At 42.5% G+C, this 16816-nt stretch overlaps 6 protein-coding genes across 6 annotated transcripts; 4 read left to right on the top strand and 2 right to left on the bottom strand.

Moving 5' to 3' along the window:
* Positions 1-5: 5 nt before the first annotated feature.
* On the top strand, positions 6-728 carry FA14DRAFT_18924 (uncharacterized protein). The gene has a single exon (XM_025501709.1). It carries the CDS (start codon positions 78-80, stop codon positions 573-575), a length of 498 nt encoding a protein of 165 aa, XP_025358072.1. The 5' UTR covers positions 6-77; the 3' UTR covers positions 576-728.
* FA14DRAFT_177054 (uncharacterized protein) lies at positions 646-4683 on the bottom strand (the record flags this gene model as incomplete). The annotated part of the gene is made up of 1 exon (XM_025500718.1): positions 646-4683. The coding sequence occupies one exon, from the start codon at positions 4681-4683 to the stop codon at positions 646-648; it is 4038 nt and encodes a 1345-aa protein (XP_025358073.1).
* Positions 4684-5025: 342 nt separating this feature from the next.
* Positions 5026-7564, top strand: FA14DRAFT_183625 (uncharacterized protein; the record flags this gene model as incomplete). The annotated part of the gene is made up of 2 exons (XM_025501328.1): positions 5026-6230; positions 6295-7564. Exons 1-2 carry the CDS (start codon positions 5152-5154, stop codon positions 7562-7564), a joined length of 2349 nt encoding a protein of 782 aa, XP_025358074.1. The 5' UTR covers positions 5026-5151.
* A 2028-nt stretch (positions 7565-9592) lies between these two features.
* On the top strand, positions 9593-10104 carry FA14DRAFT_18944 (uncharacterized protein). Its single transcript, XM_025501725.1, has one exon. It carries the CDS (start codon positions 9752-9754, stop codon positions 10010-10012), a length of 261 nt encoding a protein of 86 aa, XP_025358075.1. The 5' UTR covers positions 9593-9751; the 3' UTR covers positions 10013-10104.
* On the top strand, positions 10105-13090 carry FA14DRAFT_19103 (uncharacterized protein). Its single transcript, XM_025501839.1, has one exon. It carries the CDS (start codon positions 10197-10199, stop codon positions 12765-12767), a length of 2571 nt encoding a protein of 856 aa, XP_025358076.1. The 5' UTR covers positions 10105-10196; the 3' UTR covers positions 12768-13090.
* A 38-nt stretch (positions 13091-13128) lies between these two features.
* FA14DRAFT_177057 (beta-glucosidase) lies at positions 13129-16630 on the bottom strand (the record flags this gene model as incomplete). The annotated part of the gene is made up of 2 exons (XM_025500719.1): positions 13129-15842; positions 16597-16630. The coding sequence occupies 2 exons, from the start codon at positions 16628-16630 to the stop codon at positions 13129-13131; spliced, it is 2748 nt and encodes a 915-aa protein (XP_025358077.1).
* Between the last annotated feature and the right edge of the window lie 186 nt (positions 16631-16816).

The following is a 16816-nucleotide window of genomic DNA, read 5'->3' on the forward strand; positions in this document are numbered from 1 at the left end:
TGAATTGTGTATTTATGTAAGGTAATCATGACAACTTCCCTTTGCAACATTCACCATCACGACAGCAAAATACGACAATGGCACCAGTAGTAGATCAACTTCTAGCCCGTGTGGCATCAACAAGTACTCAACTTCCACCATTACAAGTAAGAAAGACATTCGATAACGATCTAACGCCAGAAATTGATTCTTTTGCAAAACAAAATTCTCCTGATCGACCTTGCGTTAGAGCTGCACTTCATATCTTAAATGATGATATAGATCGTGCTCATAAAATTTGTCAAGATAACGAAGGTGATCCTTCAACTGACCTTTGTCATGCAATCTTACATAGAAGAGAAGGTGATTTTTGGAATTCAAAATTATGGTATAGATTGATCAAACATCCTTTGATCGATCAAGTACATGGTGGAACGACTGGTGCTCAATCATTCGTCGATAATGTTGAATTGATCGTTGCGCCTGGAAAGAGAAGTGGTCCTAATACACCTTGTGCGGCAGGAAATTTGGACACACTTAAACGCAAACAAGCAGACGAGCTGGAACAACTTGTTCAATACGTTCTCAAGGGATAAATGATCATCTTCTTGCGAACCGTTGTATAACACATTAACAATACAAAAATAAATACACGATATTCTGCTCTCAATCAGAGAAGTAGTACATCTCACTGAGAGAGACTACTGATTCATCATCATCGTCCATCTCTTCATCCTCTGGAGGGCTAACAGGTGCAAGATGCTTGTCAGTTGAGACTACGATTTGGTGGGGATCCGTGTGAGCGATTCCGTCTCTTTCCAACAGATCCATGCCATTGAAGACCTTCTCTGTCTCAATGAAGGAATTTTGCTTGTTTCTGACTTGCGAATCTGGATCAATTAAATGCATTGGAGTAATCCTTTCAAGCTCGTTCATGTCTCCTTTTCGGCCTGTATCTTGCTCTCCAACAGCCTCTCTCGTTTCAGTATCGTAATTGATGTCTTCACTATCAGCACCACGGAAAAGACAAGCTCCCTCTGGCTCGATTTGCAACCCTTCAAATTCGACAGATACTTCTTGCTCTTCCCGCTCTGACATGTGGGGATATAATCTCTCGTTTGTCGGAGTACCCTCTTGCTGTGCCATCAATGATACTGTATTTGCTAATGCCACAGGCTCAGTATGAATGACTTCTGGTGTAGCGTTTCCCGTTGATTCAACGTTTGGCGGATCGACTACAACATCTTCCTCTTTCGAAGCACCAATCTCCATAATAGGATGCTCTTCTGAGTCGCTTTGCATTTGAACCGCATCTCTACTCGAACTTTCTTTCTCTCGGTGTTCTGATTCTTTTGCTAGAGGCAACGTAGCTGCTGACACAGCTCTTTCGTCCTTCTCCCTAATTTGCGTACTTTCGTCGTCACTATCCTCGATGACCACCGCTTCGATTTCCTTATGCCTTACTTGATCGTTAGAGAACGCTTCCATTTCGGATTGTTGCAGACCGTCATCGTGAACATCATCTATCTCTCCAGCAGGCTCATCCTTCTCGCCAATATGTTGATGGTTGGGCAACTCTTCCGTGGCTACTTCTTTTGCACTTTCCCCTTTCTCATCCTCGCCGTGGTCCACAGGTAAATCTTTATCTACCGGCACTTCGTTTATTTCATCCTGTACGATCTCATTCGCTGCCAGACCATCGATCGGATTGCTCGGGAATTCGACTTGCCCTTCATTACGCTCGCCAACGCCCTCAATTCCGCTTGCCTGGTAATTCTCTTCAGGCTGTTGGGGCAATTGAACAGACACATCATTAACGTATTGCAAATCATCAGATTGCTCTTGAACGTGTTCCACTGGATGGTCTCCTTCCATTTCTTCGTCGATTGGTTTTCCTGTTGAATTGACGTTTGGCAGATCGATTACCACATCTTTCTCTTTTGAAGCCTCACTTTCCGTGATTGGATGCTCTTCTGAGTCGCTTTGCGTCTGAACAGCATCACTGCTCGAACTTTCTTTCTCTCGGGATTCTGATTCTTTTGCTACAGGCAAGGTAGCTGGTGACACAGCTCTTTCGTCCTTCTCTCCAATTTGCGTACTCACTTCTGGTGTAGCGTTTCCCGTTGAATTACCGATTGGCGGGTCGACTACCACATCTTTCTCTTTCGAAACACCAATCTCCATAATAGGATGCTCTTCCGATTCACTTTGCATCTGAACAGCATCACTACTCGAACTTTCTTTTTCTCGGTGTTCTGATTCTTTTGCTAGAGGCAACGTAGTTGATGACACAGCTCTTTCGTCCTTCTCCTCAACTTGCGTACTGTCATCGTCACTATCTTCGATGATCACCATTTCGATATCCTTATGCTTCACTTGATCGTTAGAGAACGTTTCCATTTCAAATTGTTGCAGACCATCATCGTGAATATCATTCATCTCTCCAGCAGGCTCATCCTTCTCGGCAATATTCTGTGCGCTCGCAATAGCTGCCAGACCATCAATTGGATTGCTTAGGAGTTCGACTTGCTTTTCATTACGCTCGACCACGCCCTCAACTTCATGTGCATGACCATTCTCTTCAGGCTGTTGGGGCAATTGAATAAACACATCATCAACGTATTGCAAATCAACAGATTGCTCTTGACCGTATTCCACTGGATGGTCTCCTTCCAATTCTTCTTCGATTGGTTCTTCAGCCACATGCTCGGGTTCATCTATCCTTGAACGCTTCTCAGCTGAACCAAAGAGGTCATCTCCCACTCTCTTGTTAGAACCATTTCCGTTGGCGGGAGAAATTCGTTGGCCAACATGTTCTTCGATCTGTCTTTCCTCAATAAGTTCAAGGGTGTCTTCCTCCGTCACTGGAGCCGGCCCATTAGCATTTTCGTCATCTTCAGTTTCCTCGTCGCTCGATATCAAGATAGAAGCTTGATTGTTGCTTGACTTCTTTTCTGGGGATGGACCCTTGACTGGTCTGGCATGCGCAAGTGGATTTTCGTAGATTTCTTCTTCCTCATCTTCTTCCCTATAAGAAGAACTTGAGCTCAAATTGAAGCGTTTTGGCTTTACCGCTTCCGTTACCTTTGCTTGAGATTTTGACTTTGACTTTGTGGTTGGTTGAACTTCCCACCATGGTTTGACAGGCGTGCGTGTACGTCTAGAACTTCTAGGGGTGATCAAATAGGAATTATCACCGATTTGACCAACTGGCGTTTGAGGAGCATTTGTACGCATCAAAGGTAAGGATTGTCGACCTGCTCTTTTACGTTCCGATCGATCCTGTTCCAATTGTTCCATAATTGCATTTTGTACCAATGTGAGCCTACCGAATGCTGTTTTACTCAAATTACGCAATTCACGCGGAATCGGTTTGGCTTTCTTTCCACTCTTTTCTGCTGGTGGTGGTGATGAACTTTGAGCGCTTATCCCACGCTGTTGTGGCATTGGCTCAGACTTTCTAGCTTGAATACGCTGTTCTGATCTTTCCTCTTGACCATGCTTTCTGCTTCGCATACTTTCCGTTTGATGCAGTGAGGAAATTTGACCGTTCACCTCAGGAGAGGATGACCTGCTAGACATACTCTCATCCTGGGACAACATGTCAACATTCTTGGGATCACAGCGTGCTGTATTGCCCTTCGTGCCCTTCCCCCTGCTTGTATTTCCTGCATCGTCCGAGCTAGGATGGTATTCACTCTCTGATGAATCTTCGTCATCTCTGAACAAGCTCTTCTTCTTCCGCGCTTCTGGCTGAGCTTTTGACTCTGGAAGTTGCTTTCCAGATACCGAAGGTCGTGGCTTAGGTCTTTGAGAGATGGTCGGTGCTTGTGGGATCGATTTCATTTCGGGGTTAGGTTGGAGTGGACTTTCGTGCGTTGCATTGTTTCGTGTATTCGATTGTTTAGAAGGAGACTTTGGTTTAGTCTTTTGACCGTCACTAGATCTTGCTTCTTCACAAACGACATCTGCCCAATTCGTGGGAAACCCGTTGCGAAACTGTGTAGCGGTATGGGATGAAACATTTTTTCTCTTACACGAAGAAGTCTCGTCAAATTTGCCCATCAATTCGTAAATCTTGCCAGATTTCGATTTGACCAAATGTGATGATATTCTTTCGGAGATTAAAGAAGAATGCCATGCCTCTCCTTTATCGTTTGCCTTTCGCTTTCCTTTTGGATCCGAACCAGCTTTCTCTTCGCTGCGATATCGGGTCCCATAGATTTGGATCCATTTCTTGATTCCTACCGCTTCACTGTAGTACGATAAAGCTTGTTGTGTAGGTTGCAAGCCGATATACCAGTCGTACAATCGAACTACATTATCGGCCTTTGCTGGTACAGGATCGATATTCATCTGAAGTTCTTCCTCGGGATGGATAGGTTGATTCTCTTTCTGCGAATCAGTGTTACTGCCACTTGCTACCATGGCTGTATTGCTGGAAACGCGAAGGGGAGAAGGTTGAACCTTTGAGGAGCTTTGTCCTCTCTTCGTTGGTGAATCGGATGCAATACTCATTTGTTGATTCTGCATTTGTTGAAGTTTGTTCGGCGAAGACATTAATAGAGAAGGGGAAACCCCTGGAGGCGGAGGAGGTGCAACAACGGAAATATACCTCCTTTCATCGTCCAATTGATCGTTGTTGTTATAATACAGATAATTTGCATAAGGGTCTTCCCATACTTCCATATCTCCGCCATACATTGTGCTTAATGCTGGTGGGAAAGCGACTATAGGTTGGTGGAAGGGGCGAATATTAGGGGATTCCTTTTGATCATGCTATATATAGGTTTGTTCGGATGGATGTGTAAAGGTGATATGTTAAAGCAGCAATTATAACTTTAATTGTTCTCAAACAACATCATTAGCCTGCATAAAATTCAAAGTGGCACAGCGCCACTATCCTTCTCACGCGTTCTGCCATTTACGCGTGTAGCAGAGCGTGCATGATAAAACCACACGCGTAACAACCTGCTTACACGCCTATCCGATGTGACATGTCTTCCCGCTGCCTTTCTCACGATGATCGTAACGTCATCCCTAAGACGTAGAGTACATGCATCAATATATGTGTAGAGTTTCGGTAGATGACATGCCCGATAGATCTAAAATGTTAAGGTTTCGATCTTTTGAGTACACCCTGTCCCTTCCTTTGAACACCCACCACCTTTCATGATGAATTCACAGGAAAATGACGACAAAGAGAACAAACCTATCCGCAATGGGCGTCATCAACGTAACAGAGCCTCTACAACGCATTCATGGACAACAAATAAGGACAGCAAACCAAAGAAATCAAATGATGGTCCGAGAAAGATTGCTGCTTCTCTCTTCAAAAGCCCAGAATTGGAAGGTCGATCCACATTTGGCAATCAAAGAAAGAGGGCTTCCATTGGTGCTATTTTAGCTCCTGCTTTTGAACAGCAAAAGACCAAACAAAACATTCAGGATCAAGATGATGACGATCACGATCACGATATGTACTTCACTACTGGCTCTTTTTCAAGCAAGTCTGAAAATTCAAAAAAAGCCTTGATTCCCAAACGTGATTTAACCTCGGTTTTCGAAAAGAAGCGGGCAGGTAACGAACTTCATGCAACACCAGAACCGTTACCGAAGATCATTATCACTCCACCCGTTCCTCAACGGCAAGGCAAAGTAGACATTGCATACAATAGTCGTGCAGGAAATTATCTACGATCCATTGCAAGTGAAGATACAGAGAAAGAAACTGCGACAGAAGACCGAGTAACGGCATCGGGTGTGCCTGTGCCTGACTCTGTGCCTGTTTCTGACTCTATGCCTGACCCTGTGCCTGACCAAGAAACGCCGAAGATCACTACAGCAACCGTTGACGATGAACTGGCATCTTTGCCATTTGAACATGAATTGCCAAGCTTTGAAGTCCAAGAAAAGCGTACAAATGATGACAATAAAGGGATCGAAGGTATCAAACTAGTCATCGATGCTTTCTTGTCTGACTTTTTCGTTGAAAGGCCATATGATCATGCTAAAAGGTTGTTCCCCAGCCTTAGTGATCTCTTGATATCGTCCATGGAACCTGCCAATCAATTTGAACTTTCGAAATGGGGACGATTTCAACCCATTCCTTCTTTACGTGCCCATTGTGCCGCAATCGAAGGCGAAGAGATGGTTGTCTTACATCCAAGATGGGTTCGATGGAAGCTGCAGAGTACGTTGGATGTCGTACTAGACCATATTATCACGGGTATCGTTGCCCTTGTTGTAGAGTGAGTGAACAAAGATGTGGCTTTTTGTTCTATCGGCTAACCCATACTCCCTGTCCCTTTTCAGTGATCGAGCTCCATATGGCACTCCACCCGTAATGGCGGCATTGATTGATTCATTGACACAAAATCTGATCACTCCTGAAGAAATACATCTCAATAGATCACCAAGCGGTACAGAGATGATCAGATCAGGACAAGATAACGCTTTAGGAGCCTGGGTTCAAATGTGCGCAATGGCAGTAGGATTAGGCGTAAAGGCAAAAGAAGTTCTCACGGTGGCAGATGTGATTCACACGAGTACAAATGATGAAAAAGATGCATGGAAATCGTGTTTGAAGGATATTGATCCGGCCAAAAGACTTGTTGTTCTTTTGACACGTCACATCCATGTTGTTTTGGAAAGAGGAAAAGCGGCACGAGAACGAAATAATCTTTTGGTGGTGCCACCTGTACAACGTGGGAGCAGAAAGAGATGGCTAGCGGCCAATGCAGAACATCGAGCAAGAAGAGCTTCTCATGATGAAAACTTTGCAAAATTGACGAGTGGACAAATAAGTGAAGGAGAATATAGAAGCACCGAAAGGCGTCTAGCTGCAGAAGGACATCCGAGGGACATTTTTGCTACCCTTCATTTGGTACGATTCGTTGGTGAGCTTTACAAGGTTTCAGTCCTTACAAAGTATGATCTACGCGATTGGCTCGATCGGTTCTTGTTTGACACCGTTTTTCCCGGTGTGCCTTCGATGTACGAGCTTGAAGCAGGCTGTGCACTGCTGTTAACGGTCGGCAGAACGATCGAGGAGCAAAGCGGGAAGAAGTATACATCGAGCTCTTCACCTGAACAAGCACAGTCACCTTCATTCTTACGTATGGATGTTGGATCTAGTCCGGTCAAGCCAACGTTTGATTTGATGAAGATGGAATGTGAAACGGATGATGAACTTTCATGGTCGATCGTTGAAAAATGCATTGGAAGATTACAAGAAATTCAACAAATCGAAGAAGTGAATGAAGAAGGAAAGATTTGGTGTAGAGAAATGGTGGCAATGCATCAACGTGGATGGCGCAGGGCAGGACCAAGTGAAAGTCATATGAACGCAGTTTCTTCAGCAGCACAAGCGGCAAGAAGAGCAAGACGTGGCCCACATCGAAATCGACAACAAAACAAAGGAAGAAGTGGTAAAAGTACGACAACACCCACTTCACTTCCAACAAGACAGAGTCCGGTACAAAAAGGAGAAGGTTCCAACAATCAAACAGACAGTACGCAAAGCAGTTCTGAGGAAAGCAAAATAATTGTGACCGTGCAGGATTATGAATTTCAAGACGAGTAAATTGGTGAACGTGAAGGACGCCAATTCCGCTTGCGAGCGTGATTCATAGCTAATACTAGATTTCATATATAATTATTCACCATCATCATCATCTCCAACTCATCGTCATTCGTTGTATTTGCTCTATCTCATAAAGTTTATCTTTTTTTTTCTCACGCCCAGGAACGCCCGCAAGATAAGAAGTGTGCGGAAAAGTCAACAGATTCCCGCCCTGCAGGGGTGGCGCGGCAGGCTTTTCCACGCCCAAATATTTTTTCCCGCCCAGGAACGCGTACGCCAGAAAAAGAATTTGTGTGCCGGCGCGTAAATTGTTTCCAGATCGATTATGATGGCTGAAGGCTTTCTCTAGGATCAATATGAAGCTCAAGTCAATGACAATACGGTGGCAAAATGCGTCATTGATAGAATTTAATGTGCAATCTCATACTAGAACTTCTCAAAGCACTCTTGATCATCAAAACAACAGTATCATTTCCCCACGTTTTAGTACATTGACCTCCACGGAAAAGTGAATAGTTGCTTAGCTAAGCATTCAAAAGCATATGACGTTCATATAGACTAAGCTTTCGTCATCATTGCCTTACTGTATCGAGCCTTACCTTATCTTTGTGTTCTAGAAGGTAAGAATGCATAGTAGAATCTCCATCTCATTGTTTAAAAGAAAAAAGGCAAAAGCCGGTGAGAAGATTATTGATGTTTTTGTGGGGCTTTTACGCTAAGTTTTGATTTTCACATGCTCTTAGATAACATGCTAGATTGAGATTCGACTTTGATTTTCAAGCTAAGAATCCCATTTGCCTACTTTCTCCGATGCTAGGCAAAAGTTATACTATATTTTAGGAATGTTATCAGTCTCCTTTTCAAATTGCACTATTTTATAAAGAACGAGGATGCGAATTAGAAGAAAGCGCGATGATGATGAACAATGAATTGCCCCGCTTCTTATTTATTACATATCCCGGAGTCCGTGGGATTTAATGAACTACAAGTCCGCTTAGAAACCACAACTTCATTAATTGAATACCGGCATAGAGTGCTTACAAGCCACACTGCGTCCTACAATCAAGATGAGTAAAACTTGCTTTGTCGGAGCAAAAGTAAGTTTAAACCAGCTTTTTAGCTCCTTTCATCCGAACACCGATAGATTCTTACTGCGTCGCTGATCTCTAAAATTGTATAGGCGAACGTATGTATGTGGTACCGAATTAGACTACTGATGCATTCAACACTAATTATTGTTTCAACCTATTATTTCCGAAGTTTTACCGAGTTTTATAACAAAGGAAAGGGTCATATTGACCATTATATTTTGCGGGGTGTATCGACGATGACAATTGCCGCTTCAAACGAATATCCGGCAACGACGCAATTGCCAAGGATGCTATCAATCCGGAATATAATTGATTAATTAAGGTCATTACACCTGAAATGAATTGACAATAGAACAGATCGGAACCTTAATTTGACGGAACATTTTTAAATACAATTTTCAATTCAATTTTGATCTCAACCCCCCTTTTCTCACCGGTTTACGCTAATTTATGAATCAGACTATGCGTACATGCAATTTAAAAACTGAATTCGCTACCGCACGCATAAATACGTATTACGTAGCGTAATTTGACATGCATTGTATGAGAAAAAGGGTAATGTGACCACCTTTGCCGCCCGTTTTGGCGTAATCAATTTCACAACAACAACAACAACAACAACAACAAAATGCGGTGCTCCACTGCCCCGCTTTTTTTTCCTTATTGTTCCTTCTTCTCTTGCATACCTTTTTACTGAACTTTGCTCTCTTTCCTTGGCATCACGCCCGCTTCGATAAGGATGCATGACAGACAATTCTTCTGTAAAAGTACGGTGCATTATATGCGTGTCATGACCCTAATCAAGCAGCAGCAGCAGCACAAACATCCATGCATCAAAACACCAATCACATCTTTACACACAATCACAAAGCACATGACGCCTTTATTGCACACACACACGCAAGTTGCACAGACATACATCAACGCACGTACAATTCACTAATCGTACGAAAAGTAAGACTGATTAGCGTTGATGATGGAAATGGTTTTTTACACTAGAACTCCAAATTAGTGCTACTTTTGTTGAAGCGGATCAACTCTGTCTCATTATTTTTGTGTTTGATTGGTTTATAGCCGCCCCAAATAAACCGCTTCGATGCATGTCAAAAAAAAAATCAACTCCTTTTTAAGGCTCCGCTCTCTGTCATTCTTGCCTGATGATAACATTCATTCGTCAGAGAGGGAAATTTGGACACCGATTGTGATTGCACCCTGTTGCGGTCACCGTTTTCTCATTAACTTTTTGCCTTGGTTTGTTGTTTTTTTTTGTTTGGGACAAATTATCCATCAATCACCCTCATCAATGAAAAGGAACAACTCTCAATCTTTCCTCCATCACATTCTTGTATATTTTTAACATTCCTTTTTCATTCAAACTCCTTTCAAGAGATCCTTTCCCACTTGAGAGATTTCAATCTTTATTCGAAACTTCCAATTGTGGGTTAAACGTTAACGTTCCACATTCACTGGAATGCTTTCAATCGGTCAAACAGCAGTCCAGTAATTATACCCAAGCATACATATACCACAATTCAACAAAAATGACTTCTTTATACCAACATGGCTTCAATCTCTTACCTAAGCCCAATCGGTCTCCGCTTTCGTTTGGTGATGAAGCAACTCGATCACAATTGCCCGATTTTAAAACAGTATCAGAATTATCGGAATTCGTTGAAAGGTTATTCTTTTATCGATTACCCATTCCGGGCATTTATATTCAAATCAAATTTTGTGCAAGTTACGTTTGTCTTTTATTATTGATCATCATTATGATCCTGTCAGGACGAATGTATGAAAAAACTTTTTGGATTCTTCGTCCGATGAAAAAACCTTCTGGTACAGTTCTCGTTCCAAATTCAATGTTGGCATTCTCGATGATCGAAGGTATTTATGGTATCCTTTTCGTGGCTCTGTTGTGGGAAGTTGATAAATTTTACGAAGAACGTTCAACACTTCCGTTCAACTTCATGGCTTGGTTACAATTACCATGGATACCTTTGATCATTGGTGCTTCTATGGCCGCTTTAGGAACGTATTTTGCAATTCCAAGTAACACTCAACAATCTTTTGGTGTCGATTCTGAAGAAAGTCAAGTGAAAAACGCTCTTCGTCGTTTCTTTACACATTCATGGTTCATCAATTCTACCACACTCCTTGGTCCCCTTGCAGTGATCATCTCTGTCGTCATTCCAACGGTTTGGAGTAGTATTTTATTCAATCGTTCATTGAATCAACAATTGATATGGCAAGAAAAGTATGCAAATTTGCCAGATTTTACACAAGAAATGGTAACAGATGCTCAACGTGTATGGTATGAACTTTTACCTTCAATGCGTTTGGCAGGTGTTACGATGATCGTTTGGACTATTTGGGCTTTTTCAATCTTTGTCGTTTATACTTCCATCGCTGTTCGTTTGGTTCTTGCTGTTCGTCGTGAGTTGTACAAAGTCGAGAATGCAAAGGGACCTTATCGTGGCTTTGCTGTCTCAACATATCACGAGCCTAACGAAGAAGAAGCAGGAGGAGCAGCAGATATTGAGAAGCAGAATCGACTCAAATTTGCCGCTGCGCTTCATGCTGGTGATGATGACGATGAGAACGGAGCAAAAAAAGAGAATGCACGTCTGCCAAAGACTTCTCCAGTGATACCGCAAACAGGAGGATCGGAAATCGAAAGTGCTGATGCAATCAATTCTCAGACAACAAAAGAAAGAAAGACATCCGATGCTACTATGATTCAGGAGCGCAGCATATCAAGATCAAATAGCAAACTTCCTTTGATGCCAAAAGGAGACGGAGATGTTCGTCAAAGTCAACCTAACACGGAAAGGTCAAGTGAAGAAGATTTGCACAACGTCTTAGATCGTGCAATTCCTATGCAATTTGACGAAGAAGGTGCAGCAGCAATGATAAGCACTGCACGTAAAGGTGGTAAAAAAGCAAGTAAAACGAGTGATAACGATAGCGATCGTGCAGGAAATACGCATGGAATACGTTCTTTTTTGCCAAATATAATGATGCAAAAAAGACCTGCTCAAGAAATGCAAAAACAAATTACTGCTGGCGGAAGATCACAACAAAGGGATGCATTAAGGAAAGCATTCCTTCATGTTTGTATTCAAGCAGTCGCTATCAGTCCTGCTTGTTTGCTATTTATGGGCATTGCATTGCTATTGGCTATCGGAAGTTATGGCGGTTCGGAGCACCCTCGTAACGGTGGTACACTTTATGAAGTGATAGTATGCTATGCACTCTTATTTGCAAGTTGGGTTACGGTCGTTTTCGGTTCGGTTACCCTGTTCGCTATTGCTTTCAGAACGTACGAATCAGTCTTGACTATCGTCACTTTCCCTTCTATGCTTGGTCAAAATAGCTCTAGTGGTGCAAACAGAGCAAACAGAAGTGGAAAGCTTAATGAAAGCAATAGCGGTGTTGCACAAACAGGTTCTTCAGGACAAAGATCGGGTAACAATCAAATCTCATTCACCAGTCCAAGTAGACCAAGAACGGGAGAGAGCAATGATCACAGCAGTTGCCATAAATTATCGAGACCTTTAACGTCCAATAAGCGTAAGCCAAGCGTAAAGTCTTCACACACGGCAAATACAGGACTTGGAATCGGAATGGAAACTTCATTCTTTGAAACTGAAACACGACAAGTAAATGATACAGTACGTTCAACAGGCGGAGAAGGTTCAGATCGCGATTTAACGTATGAGATGAGCTCGTTCAGCAGTAATCCGCTGAGCAAATTCAACGATATGGAAATCGGACCTTTGGAATCTTTTGGTGAAATGCCAAAGAATATGCCAAGAGCAGCAATGGCCGAACAACAAGGTTCAATGCATTCATCTCCAGGCTATAATCGTCATCAAGCGCGAGCCTATAGACGCAATGATGAAGGTATTCAACAGTATCCTGTTACCCCTTCACCTCGTTCGCCACCATACAGATCACCAACATCACAACAAAGGGCGCAAACTAGAGAAGAATTTGACGAAAGTCAATCGTATTCGGATCCAGAAGAAGAACGTCGTTACTTCCAAGGAGGTGCTGGAAGACGTAGAGCAAGTTTGAAAAATACTCCTCGTAAGCCAGTTCCGCGTTCGTAAACGGTGAGCAATAAGAATACATACCCAACTTCAAGTTCGTGTCCGACAGTCTGCACGGTCAAGGTCCAGTTTCTCAGAATCTTTCAAGTGACGGTGGCTTCTACCTCGATGGTTTTGCAGCCGTCGGTCAGTATGATCTTTAAAAAAATAACAACTTCATAAAAAAACTTTTTATACCTCCATCATTTTTGGTCTCAAGTCACGAAAATGACTCTCTCTGTAAAAGATAGCAAGCGTGTATTTATACGCCTCTGAAAGAAAAAGCAATGTATAACCATCTTTTCCTCTTAAAATGTGAAATATCTGCTTTCCAATTGATTTCATTATTCATCATCACTTTCTACATGGTAGAAGTTACGCATTAATTGGATGAGTCATCTCCTCCTCCTCCGATGTTTGAAGTACTAAATTCTTGGTGCAATGGTAATTTACGACTTGAAGCGCCAACATAAATTGTCTTTTGATGATCAGAGATGATCCAATTTTGTGATGCTGGATCCCAATTGCTAACATCTCTTCTGGTTAGATTGGCTGTGAATGTTTTGGTTTCTCCGGGTGCGAGTGTGAGTCGATCGAATCCACGTAAGACTCTTGGTGGATCAAGTGGACCGCCAAGGCTGACATACAATTGAGCAACTTCATCACCTTCAACCTGACCTGTATTTTTGACTTGAGCGGTCACCGTATAAGCAACATCCCATAATTGAGCATTACCACCCGGCGATCCACCAGCAGGAGGTAATTCATAAGGTGAACCATCTTGTGATAATGGAGGTAACCAATCTTCTGATTTTTCTCCATAATCGGCATTACCTGCCGATGCTTTCAAATCGGTCGAATTGAGATAAGGATAAATGTATAATTGAACTCTGTCAAAGTTTTCTGTTGGGTAGAGATAGTCTTCTGCCGTTCCTGGCTTGCGTCCGATCGTAGGTGCTTTCTTACTCTTGCGATTTGTTGGGTAGTATTGTGCGATTTGATGACAATCAACTTGCAAATTAGAGTATTCAAAGGTTGTGTACGATAATCCATAACCGAATTCATACTCGGGTGTTTTGTTGTACCTGTCAAAGCCTCGATAATCGATAAATTTACCTTCACCAAAGTTATCTTGTGGTGATAATTCACCATTATTGGGTTGATACAATATATCCGTTGTATATTCTTGTCGTTCTGAACCCATTGTGAACGGTAATTTTGCACCTGGGTTTACCTTTCCATACAAGACATCAACGATTGAATTACCGGATTCTTGACCTGGCATACCTGCCCAAACGATTGCAGTTACGTTTGGATGATCTTTGAACGTATCAACCAAGACAGGTCCACCTGAATGAATTACAACTATAGTACGATTATTTTGTGCGGCAACGGTTTTGATCAAATCCTCACCGCTATGCCACAATGTCAAATTGTTACGATCACCTTCATTTCCATCTACGGAGATATATCCTTCACCCGAGTCAGAATTAACGAAAACGATTGCAACAGAAGCTTGACTTGCCAAAGCGGAGATTTGAGATGTGGCGGTATCATTTGTGATACCTTGAATGATTCCATTGCCTTCATCGTGTACTTTGTTAGAGATTGCATCCAATGGAGTGATCAAATAGGGATAATTTGCTGTACCACTACCCCAACCTTCACCCAATGTACCTTGATCACATCCACGATCACTACATCCATTTGGGCCGTCAGGGTTGTTACCTGCATCACTACCGAAAACAGCTGTGAACTTTTCGTCACAAGCTTTGAGAGGCAGAGTGTTATTCGTGTTCTTCAATAAGACGGTAGAACGAGCAGCAAAGTCACGAATCAATTTTCCATGATTGCCACGAACATCAACATGATCATTCACTTTTCCATAGCCAGTCTTTGAGATTAAATGAATATATCCATCAGTATCAGTTGTCCAAGAGTTAAAGTTGATTGGAACTTGATGTTTATCACGTCCAACGTAATAATAAGCGGCCATAATACGCATTGCCATATCATCTAAACGCCATTGAGGTAATGTTCCGTTCAAGATTGCAATGGTGGAATTTGTACCGTAGAATGCGTTTCCTGTAGCGAACAAAGTATCACCCGGCATTGCCATATCCATACCTGCTAAAGCACTTGAAACGCCAGACTTTTGTGCTTGCCAATCGCTCATAACGAAACCTTGGAAGCCGAGTTCACCCTTGAGCAAATAATTGAGAGTGTAACTGTTTTGACAGGCTGCACTATTGTTCACTCTTTGATAAGAACACATAACAGATGCAACACCTGCACGAACGGCATCTGCGAATGGCCAAAGGTACAGTTCATGCATTGTTGTGTCATCCACATTTGAGCTCAAAACTTCGGTAATATTATAACCAAACTGATGTGCTTCTCCTAATTGACGGAAATGTTCTTGTTCGTTAAGGATGAAATGTTTAAGTGTTGCCATAACGCCTGCACTTTGCATTCCATAGATGGTTTGAGCGCCTGCTTGACCTGTTAGCCATGGATCAGGTGAGAAACCTTCCCACATTCTTCGATCTTCCGGGGAACGACCGAGAGGGCCGACAACAGGACCCAATTGAGCATCAGCACCTTTATCACGAAATTCTGATCCCATAGCATGACCACGTTGCCACCAAATATTACGATCGAAAGAAGCGGCAACAGTGCCACCAGCGGGAAAGACTGAGTTATAGTCTGTATCACGAACACCTAAAGGACTGTCTTGCAAACAGAGTGAACGGAATCCTAAACGTGGAATTGAACCCGTTTGACCTACACAACTGTCTGATTGCCATCCACCACCTGTTGTCAGATTGACTTTTTCAGGAATGGTTAGCTTGCTAACGAATTCTTCTGCTTTTTTGTAAGCCCATCCCCAATCACCTGAACCGTCCATCCAAGGAGAAGGATATTTGGGTGGAGAGGTGATATTGTAACCTTGAGGAACGGATGTAATATTTACCAAAGAAGCAAATGGATAATAGGAGTTTGGAAATGGTGCTTGATCAGGACCTTGTGGTAATTGTTGTGCATAAGTTTGCTGAGAGAAGAGCACGGTCAAGAAACCGAACAAGGCAATGAAGCCTGGGTATAAATGAAGTGACTTTGTCATTCTCGTTGTGAGGATTGATGAAAGAACGAGATGATGGCGTTAAAGTTTGAAAAGGGGATCCATTTCCAGCCACATTTAAAGGTGTTCAAACTTCCTTTCCCCCACCCCTAAAACATTCGAACCGGAAGAACACAGCTTGTTTTAGCTTAAACTTGACAAACAATCAAATACTACTACAACCAAGTCACCGGTGGCGTTACTCCGCACTTTTGCCGATCTATGATGCATGAACATATGGAAGAAGAGGAATCGATTGCATGAGATGCTGTTCTCGTACGACTTGCGAAACTTCCTCTTTTCCCCCTTGTTCTCATCAAGGTGGTTGAGGATGCATAATAACCTTTTTGCATAAACGCTAAACGCATTAAAATTCTGTCTAAAAAAGAAGTACGAAGAGGTGGAGCTGACAATATGCGTTTGGGCCGGTTGTTTAAAAGTTTAAAAAGACGGATAAACTGCATTAAAGTGACGTATTTATTGACGAACAGCGGATGAATAAAATACGCGCATTTCCATGGTTTTAAAACAATACGCTAAAAAGACAATAAAGTCCACTTATTGTTAGCATATGCACATTCCTGACCTCGTGCTCAGTTTGCCGCATGCATGCGAACTGAGTCACGTTTTCCTCGTTGGCGCAACTTCAGTCTGATCAGACACAGCCTGCGTGCATTTATGCACGCATACATAAAACTCATAGACCCTTTGTCACTGTATGTACCTTACCTTCACCTTCCCTGTGAATGTCATCGTTTCCCATTACTTATATGAAAGCGGATAGAATGAAAAGTCACCGTTTAGAAGCGTAACGCATGATTCTACCGAGACAGATGGAATCATACCAGCCACCCCACGTTAATCTTTTTACTCGAAAAAGATTGTACCCCACGCTTGTTTAGCACTTTTCGGCAAGATTAATGACTCAATGCCGTTCCTTATTTGATCA

Source organism: Meira miltonrushii, assembly GCF_003144205.1.
Source record: "Meira miltonrushii strain MCA 3882 unplaced genomic scaffold FA14scaffold_1, whole genome shotgun sequence".
NCBI classification, from domain to species: Eukaryota; Fungi; Basidiomycota; class Exobasidiomycetes; order Exobasidiales; family Brachybasidiaceae; genus Meira; species Meira miltonrushii.

Excerpts from the sequence above, each read along its gene's own strand:
- FA14DRAFT_18944 (XM_025501725.1), top strand. The coding sequence starts at position 9,752 with ATGCATGTCAAAAAAAAAATCAACTCCTTTTTAAGGCTCCGCTCTCTG.
- FA14DRAFT_19103 (XM_025501839.1), top strand. The coding sequence starts at position 10,197 with ATGACTTCTTTATACCAACATGGCTTCAATCTCTTACCTAAGCCCAAT.
- FA14DRAFT_18924 (XM_025501709.1), top strand. The coding sequence starts at position 78 with ATGGCACCAGTAGTAGATCAACTTCTAGCCCGTGTGGCATCAACAAGT.